We start from the raw sequence: 9,832 nt of genomic DNA on the forward strand, positions 1-9,832 counted from the left end.
TTTTATTTTAGTATGTATAAGATCATTCATCAATATTACCTATTGCTCACAACTGTGTGGCATATTGTAATATCTATCAATAAAAAAATTAAAAAAAATTATTGTCATATATATTTCCAAATTTGTTGGTTTATTTATTTCTTTTAATTTTTATTTCCCTGAATGATGTATTATCTATTTTTGTTTTTAGCCCAGATGAAGACCTGAAATATACATACTTATCTACGGTCAGGTATCAACACTTCATTAATAATTTTTATTTTTCAACGCCTCTATCCAATCCGTGATTCAAATCATATTATATCTGACCACCAGTTTGGATTTAGAACATCCCATTATATTATACAAAAGTGCCATCGTGTGGTGGATGAATATCACCTAGTCAGTCTTTCTGTACGTTGAACAAGCTTTTGGCCGAGTCTGGCATCCATTGCTCTATAAACTTCGTAAATTCCTTCTTCCTACATACTTCATTTTAATCCGTCCCTACCTCTCTGATAGAGCCTTTAAAGTAAATTATAACCTAGCCTACTTATCCCATTTCTCAGTCCAGCGGTGTTCCTCAAGATATTTTACTCGGTACTATTCTCTATACGGTTTATCCAGCTTATATCCCAACCCAACTAACGCAGTTAAGCAATGGCCACAAACTCTACAGACAGATATAATATCCATTGAAAAATGGTGTCGCAACTGGAGAATCAAAATAAATTCAAACAAATCTAAAAAAAGATGACCTTCACTCCCCGTGGTAAACCTCTACTCACTTACCCTACAGTATCTTTTTCTCATACCCCACTAACGCCTGTTGAACAGATTAGCTACTTAGGACTCCATCTTGACAAGAGACTTACTTGAAATTCCCATAATAGACTGAAACGACAGACTGCTCGCAGATTGACAAACGCTCTAAATATCCATTTAATATAAAAACACTTACACACTATGATAATACACATACGAAGTTGAGCTTTGGGGCTCCACCAAAGCATCAAATTCCTCCACAACCTATCCTTACAATCATTTATTTTTATTCCAAATTCCTTACCCACCTAAGCCCATTAGTCCTTGATCTCTCATCCTTACCAATCCTCTAAAATCCTTGAAGGCGTCTGAAAAGAAGATGGCCACTGGACCATATTAATTAATTTTAGCATTAATAAATTAATGCTTGAAGTACCACCAATGGTGGTTCCTCCCCAAGATTTTCAAGTGCAAATGAAGCATTCCACATAATTATTTATTGTATTTATTATTTTGTACAGATGTAAATTAAATTAAATAAATAAATAAATTGGCTCAAAGCACTCTTCATTTTTTAAAGTCTAACTTTTCGGCCATTACCAACATTGGGTGGTTTCTTCCCTAAATTATCATGTGTTCTAAGACATTTATCACATTTACAGTTGTAAATTTCTATAAATTATAAAAAAAAAATTATTCTCTTTTTATCTGAAAATTATTAAAACTTCTTAATTATTGGAGTATTTTATAGCACATAAGGTATAGAATTAACTTACATAAATGTTTTATAGTTGACTCTATTAAACTCCCCGAGCGAATCTTCATAATAATGAGGAATAATGATAATAAATAGTTTAATAATATAAATAAATAAAATTACAATTGAAAAGGCAATCGTTGTTAGACAGGTCCACATTGAGTCTCGAACAGGCTGTAAGGCGGAATGGTATACTTTGCGCGCCTGCTGGAGCTATGATTTTTTCATGTTAACTGAGTATTTTATGACCCTAAGGTGAAAAAAGTCAGTTATTTCGGCCCCAATTTTTAATTACTATAATGAAAACTATGTATAGTCACTAGTTAAAATCGATAAGTCTGCCAATTAAAGGTATTAGAGATAAAAAATAGCGGCTGTTTCAAAACGTTAAAAAAAATTAATTTATCATTCAGAGCTCTATATCTTTGAAACTACCTACAACACTTAAACATTATCTAAAGTAGAATACATTTCCTAAAATATGACCAATAGTAGAGCTGTTTACGTTCAATAGTTCCCGAGATACAATATTTTATAAGCAACATTCCAAGAAATATATACTCAATATATATTATATACTATATAATTTAGCGTGGGAAATCTTTAACTTAGGAATCTTGAGACGTACAGATCTCTATTAGCAAATTTACTCTGCTTTAAATGATGTTCTATGAGGTTTTCTAGTGTTATATGTAATATGAGTAGTTAATTTTTTTTTCATACTTTGAAACAGCTGCCATTGTGTAGTTTACAGTTTTAATTATAAAAATTGAAGAAAAATAACTTTTGTTTTCCACCGACCCGTTGTACAAGATTTTGTCGTCATTTGACTGACAGTCCCTTCAAATCGAAACTTATATAAAATAATTTATTCCATTATATATATAACCTTTTCACTTTCTTAAGACGGGTTATTATGGTTTAAATGAAATAAACACTAATGCCTGTTGAACAGATTCGATACTTAGGACTCCATCTTGACAAGAGACGTACTTGGAATCCACATACAAGACTGAAACGACAAGAAACTGCCCGTAGATTTCGATTGCTAAATCACCTACTTGACAAACGCTCTAAACTTCCTATTCATTATAAAAAATTATTATATACTAACCAATTTGGAATTGAGCTCTGGGGCTCTAACCATAAAATTCCTCTCGCATCCAAAATCCTTGATGCTCCTTATTATGTTACAAATAAATTCATCCACAGAGACCTTAACATCCCATTCGTTACAGATTTGGCGTCTTATTCACTCCAAACTTCTTGCCCATCCTAACCCATTAGTTCTTAATCTCTCATCCTGAAAGATCCCTGATAATCCTCCGAAGCGTCTGAAAAGAAGATGGCCACGGGACCTTTTAATTTAAATTAATGCCTGAAGTACCACCAATGGGTGGTTCCGTCCCAAGATTTTCAAGAGTAAATAAAACATTCCACATATTTACTTATTGTATTTATTATTTTATACAGATGTAAATTACATTACATAAATAAATAAATTGTCTCAAAACACTCTTAATTTCTTTAAAAGTCTAACATTTCGGCCTACTCGGCCATCCTCAAGGACAATCTATCAGAAAACAGCTTTTATTACACATTAATCATAATTATACATTATACACTAATTTATTATAAATTAGCATACCTTATTTACAAATTTACTATCACATCAATAATTTTTACAGGATATTCTGCCTAGGTCACCGATTCCAGTTAAAATTACATTAAAAAATTTGTAATTAAGGTATGCTATTTATTAATAATAATATTATTTCTTAAAAATCTGTAAAAATCATATGTATAATAAAAGTAGTTTTCTGATAGATTGTCATTGAGGATGGTCGAATTGGCAGAAACGTTGGACTTTTCAAGAAATAAAAAGCGTTCTAAGACTTAAATTGGAAACAATTTATTTTATTTAAACAATAATTTATTTCTCTAAATTTACTGAATTTACTATTATACCACAAATATTGCCCTTGAGAATGGCCGATTTGGTCGAAACATTGGACTTTTAAAGAAATAAAAAGTTTATTGAGACCTAAATTGGATAAAATTTAATTTTTATAAACAATAATAAGAATAATTTAATAATCTTTTTACTGGAAGAGTCTTATGGAATTAAACTGGATTTAGTGAATGACAAAAATTCTTCCTTATTAAAATACAATAGTTTATTTCATATCATCAGCAACGTTTCGGGAGATTTCCCCCATCTTCAGGCTGCTAAAAAACAAATTCAACAAAACCATCTTAATCATCTTGACTCATTAAATGACATTAATATTATAATATATTAGCAATAATGACAATAAGGTGAAAATTAGATGTCATATATAGGTTTTGGTTATCAAGTAAATAGTTTATAAATAGTTCTTTGAGTGTATATGATATATTGGTTTTGTTGAATTTGTTTTTTAGCAGCCTGAAGATGGGGGAAATCTCCCGAAACGTTGCTGATGATATGAAATAAACTATTGTATTTTAATAAGGAAGAATTTGTGTCATTCACTAAATCCAGTTTAATAATAAGAATAATTTTCTTAAAGTCTTGAAAGTGGAATAAATTATTGTATACAAATTTTTCACTGAGCATTTTGAGACTTAAATTGGATACAATTTATTTGATTTAAACAATAATGTATTCCTCTAAATTTACTCAATTTACTACGATATCATCTATTTATTATTATTTATAATAATACTATTATTACTTAATATTATTATAATATATTATAAATAACATACGAATATTTATTGCCCCTTGACAGGTTCTTGAACGCATATGAAATGAAGCAACGCAGACTGGGGCAGTAAAGACGAAAAGATAAGAAGGAACAAGATATCTCTTTATCAGACGGAGCGGTTTAAAGATATCATAATGATCTTATCATTAAAGAAGCAGCTTTTAGTTTCAATTCAATGGTAACTATCTTAACAGATAATGGCTTTATGGAAACCATTAACTCGCTTCTGTGTATACACAATCCTAATTATATACACAATTAAGATACATTTGTTAATAATCTTTTACACATTGATTATGATTTGTATCTTAATATGCCTAAAATACAGACCCTCAAGTAAAAAAAAAAAAATTATGATACAAGAGCCCAAGAGAGTAAAAAGGTAGTTCTTTTACCCCAATTTTTTATTACTTTAATGAAAACTATGTATAATTAATAGTCGAAATAGATGAGTCTGCCAAGTATAGGTAGGCGGAATAAAAAATAGCGGCTTTTTCAAAACGTTAACAAAAATTATTTTTTTCATTCGAAGCTCCATATCTTTAAAACTACCAACAACACAAGAATATCTAAGATAACATCATTGAAAAGAGAGAAAATTTGCTAAAATATTGACCTTAATTGAGCTAATCTCTCAAAAACCATTCAACGTACGGATGTCTATTAGCATTCAAATTAAATCTAGTTTAATTACTCAATGTTGATTTCTAGTAGGTTCTTGACTAGTCTCTTGAGCCATTAAAAAAACAAAAACATTATGCCAAATTAATAACAATAATAATATATAATAACTATTACATAAGAAACTCTTGTGCGAAGTAACAATAACAACAATAGAAACAATAGAATTCCATAGGGAAGATGAACGGATCGGATAAGGAAAGATAGAGTAAATTTTCTAAAATATAAGCCCTAACAGAGCTCTTTACTTTCAATAGTTTCCGAGGAACAGTTTTTTTTAAAGGAATATTTCATAAAAAATGTATTGATAAATCAGTAGTTAGTAAATTTATTTTGAGAAATCTATATCTCAGGAACAATGAAACGTACAGATGTCTATTAGCACTCAAATTAAAGCTACTTTAATGTGATATAAAGAAGTATTTGATGATAATTTTCATAGGAGTAGTAGTTTTAATGACAGTAGTTAAAATAGAAACAAATGAAAAACATTAGTACAAATATTATACGAAATTAGAATGTGCGATGAAACACTATATAAACTGGAATGAAATCTATCATATTAATGGTTAATAAGATACATTAAATTAAGTTATTTTAAGGCTAATTGAGTAATTAAGGTAAACCTTAAATTTATCCCTTAGGGGGAGGTAATGGAGAGCAAGTTGTTGGTATGAAGATTCTATATAACGGTAGAACATGTGACAGCTGAGTACTTATTAGGGGTCATGTTCTCAGAGATCTCTGTTCAGAAGGTTGTGGGTTTAATTCCCACCTGAGTCTATAATTCAGAAAGCATAAGACGTACAGATGTCTATTAGCACTCAATTTTAAGCTAGTTTAATCTACTATACAGTAGTTTATTACATATATCTTCGTAGGAGTAGCAGTTTTTATGATATTCGACAAAATGTTGATTTCTAGTTGTTTGACAAAAATTTTGGCTTATGAAATAATATATCTCAAGAACTATGAGACACATAGATGTCTATTAATACTCAAATTAGAGCTAGTTTAATGTGCTATAAAGTAGTTTATGACGTTTGAAATTTTAAAATTGTATTAAATATATTAACATTAAAATAATAGTAGAGGGTATTATAATTTTCTTAACATTACTTGTTCACTTATTTTACTATTATTTATGAACCTAAAATATTATTCTAGTTTATCTTTATTTATTTATTTATTATTATTATTTATCATTTATTTATTTGCTATCTATCATGTGTATAAATTGTTTGATGGAATACGTAAAGTCCTAATACGCATTGCCCTTGGGTGTAGCAGATTGAATTATTACATTGAAATATCATTATTACAATTTTTTTTTTTAAATGCGATTTGTAATGTAGATATTGAAACTTTTGTCTAGAAGTAGGCAGTATAACAAGTAATAAGACTCAGTGCGAAGTCTACAGTTATATAAATTTATTAATTTTGCCTTAATATAAAATAATTTTTTTGGCACATAAATAATAGCAAAATAAGGAAATAACTTATCTAAAGAAAATTAAAATAAATTAATAATCTGAAATACAGTCATATCAATATACAGTATTGTGAAAAAAAATAAAATAAATAAATATAAATATATTTAATAAAATTTTGGGATCCTAGACTAATATTAATTATACTATTATTATTTTGTTAATTTAGTTTAATGACTTTTTTATTAATAGCTCAAGAGTCCAATGCTAGAGTTGGAATATCGAGATTAATTTTGTCGGGGCTACTATGAAATAAATATTGACCGAACCAGGTGGGAATTAAACCCACAATCTTCTGAAGCTCTCCACGTGCTCTGCTATAATACCCAATACTATTATTACACCTTATTATATGTTAAAAAATATCATTTTCATTTGGACCTCTATATCTTTAAACCTACCAACAAAATAAAAAAAACATGAGCGGTAGTAGAGCTTTTTACGTTCAATAGTTCGTAAGATACATTTTTTTTTTTCAAAGCAACATTTCATAAAAAAATACACTGAATAATCAGTTGTTAGTAAATTTATTTTGAGAATTCTATATCTCAAAAACGTCTATAGTACCATAGAGTAGTATAAACGTTAATCTTTGTAGGTGTAGTAGTTTTTATGATATTTGCAAAAAATAAATTCTCAAAGTGTTGATAAACTAGTTGTTCCAGCAGATGTTTTTGATTTATAACAAAATATATCATAGGAACCATTAGACATACAGATGTCTGCCATCACTAAAATTAAAGCTAGTGTAATGTACTATAAAGTAGTTTATGGCACGTATCTTCGTAGTTTTTGTGATATTCGCTGACGAAAATGAATTTTACTCAAAATATTTTGTCCGAACAACTATAATTCAATTTATGTTGTCAATCATAATAACTACTATTCCTACGAAGATAAACATCATAAACTACTTTATAGCACATTGAAATAGCTCTAATTTGAGTGTTAATGGACATCTATATGTCTCTTGAGATATATTCTTTCACAAGACAAAATTTTTGTCTAACAACTAGAAATCAACATTTTGTCGAATATCATAATATCAAAAACTGCTACTCTTACGAAGTTATATGTAATAAACTACTGTATAGTATATTAAACTAGCTTTGATTTGAGTGCTACTAGACATCTATATGTCTCATAGTTCTTGAGATATATTATTTCACAAGCCAAATAGTAAATTTTTAGTAAAATAGTATAATCATTTTTAGTAAAATTAACAGTATAATCATAAATAGTATATTATATATCATACATAGTATATTATTATTAGTATAATCATCACTAAAAATAGTATAATCATTTACTATTTGAGTTTTTTTGACCGCACTCGGACCATATTCCATTCATTTATTATTATTATTATTATTATTTGCCATATTGTTTATAAACATAATAAATAAACATTTATTATTTATTTATATTATATAGTTTATATTATATAGATTATATTATATAGTTATTTATATTATATAGTTTTCTTTTATTTTTTTATTTAAATATTCGGCTAACTATTGTTTATTTTCTTTTTCTACTCTAATTTATTATTTTAGTTATATTTTACGATGTGCGTTCATGAATCACGATGATAAGTTTATTTTTATTTACTTATTTTTTTTATCATACTCTAAGGCAATAATGCCTCATGCAGATGCTTACAATATTATTCTAAAGGGCCAATTTCTAGAATAAATACAGGATATTATTATTATTTTTATTATTACTAACCGTAGTTGACCCCCTACGGTTTCAAACCGTAATATGGAAAAAATTTCTTTTTATTGGAATATACCTTAAGATTTATAATTTGTTAGAGTATTTATTATTATTATTATTATTTTTATTATTACTAACCGTAGTTGACCCCCTACGGTTTCAAACCGTAATATGGAAAAAATTTCTTTTTATTGGAATATACCTTAAGATTTATAATTTGTTAGAGTATTTATTATTATTATTATTATTTTTATTATTACTAACCATAGGGGGTCAAATATATCATACGAATGCTGACAGTAGCAAATTATGACATGTAGGTCTTGAAAGTTAGCCCTGGCGTGTTTTTCAACAGTCTAAGCGATATCTAGCAATATCACTGAAGGGGAAAAGAAACACATTAAGAAAAGAAAAGTGTATGAGTTAGCGGAGAGAAAAAAAACAGAGGGAAAAAAGATCTAGAGGAAGAGCGAGTGACGAACGAGGGGAAGCAACAAGTGATGAGCCCTGAAATCGATAGGGACTGGGAGGGTCCACGGTATAGCTGGCGGCCACGAGGTTTCTAGTCTTGGGTGTGTCCCGGGGTTCCAAGGGGGACATGGTCTTCAAAGGATAACAGCAAGATACCTAAAGGAAAGTATTAAAATTCTTATGCCTACAGAGAAATATCATATTTTATTCAAAACATTTGAGGAGTTTTCTTTCAGAAGCTAATATCAACTTCTCAAAAGGAATGGTTTTTCTTGATAATTTCTGGTAAAGTAAATAAATTTATAAATTTTTAATAAAAGGAAGATTGTCCGGTTACGGTAAAAAAAAAAAAACTCAAATAGTCAGGAAACTATTTGACGTAAGGCAACGTTTCGCCCCACGTTGCAGGGCTTCTTCAGGGCTAAAAAAATCAATTTAAATTTATAATTGTCTAACAACTTTTTTCTTATTCTTATTTAATTTTTCTTCTCACTACATCTATTTTATTTTATTTAATTTACACTGTTCATTTATATTGAAATTATTAATTTATTAAATTTAATTTTTTTTAAAGTATTATTTTACCTTATTTTGTTACCTCATTTAAATGTTTGTATCTTTTTTAGCCCTGAACGGGTTGGCTCACATCAAAGATGGGCAAAAATTAGCTTTAATTGAACGTAATAGTTAATATTGCCATGGATACGGAATTTATTTATCAATGGTCCATTCATGAATAAGGTTGTATCCATGGCAATATTAACTATTTCGTTCAATTAAAGCTAATTTTTGCCCAATCGTGGCTCACATTAAATAGTTTTGTGACTATTAAAGTTTTTTTCTTTTATCCCCTCCATCTTCCTTTTCCTATTACACAGGGTCAATCATCGATCATCCAATATTAATTTTTAAATTTTGTATTAAATTTAATGAAGTATTGTTTTAAATTAAAATGCTTTTTTTTTTTGTATTTATTTATTGCAATTATTTCATCCCAATTTTTGATTACTTTATTGAAAACTATGTATAGTTACTAGTCAAAAGTGGTGGGTCTTCCAAGTATAGGTAGGGGGAATAAAAAATGGCGGCTGTTTTAAAACGTTAAACAAAATTAATTTTTTCCTTGAAGAAGTTTGTCGGGGGGTGCGGTCAGCAAAGAACAACATAAATAAACAAAACCATATTTATTTATTTTATGCCGACGTTTCGACCTGAGTTTC

The 9,832-nt window shown here is 28.5% G+C and overlaps 1 protein-coding gene across 1 annotated transcript in view; it reads left to right on the top strand.

The window, feature by feature from the left end:
• The window catches only part of LOC136795652 (histone-lysine N-methyltransferase SETMAR-like), a 15,088-nt gene extending 5,785 nt beyond the window's left edge, over positions 1–9,303 (top strand). The window contains exon 2 of the mRNA XM_067046948.1: positions 9,239–9,303. Coding sequence (XP_066903049.1) covers positions 9,239–9,303 — 65 coding nt within the window. The remainder of the gene's footprint in view (positions 1–9,238) is intronic.
• The last annotated feature ends 529 nt before the right edge of the window (positions 9,304–9,832 follow it).

The sequence above is a fragment of the Halyomorpha halys genome, unplaced genomic scaffold (genome assembly GCF_000696795.3).
Source record: "Halyomorpha halys isolate HHAL.00 unplaced genomic scaffold, Hhal_1.1 Scaffold70.1, whole genome shotgun sequence".
In the NCBI taxonomy this organism is placed as follows: domain Eukaryota; kingdom Metazoa; phylum Arthropoda; class Insecta; order Hemiptera; family Pentatomidae; genus Halyomorpha; species Halyomorpha halys.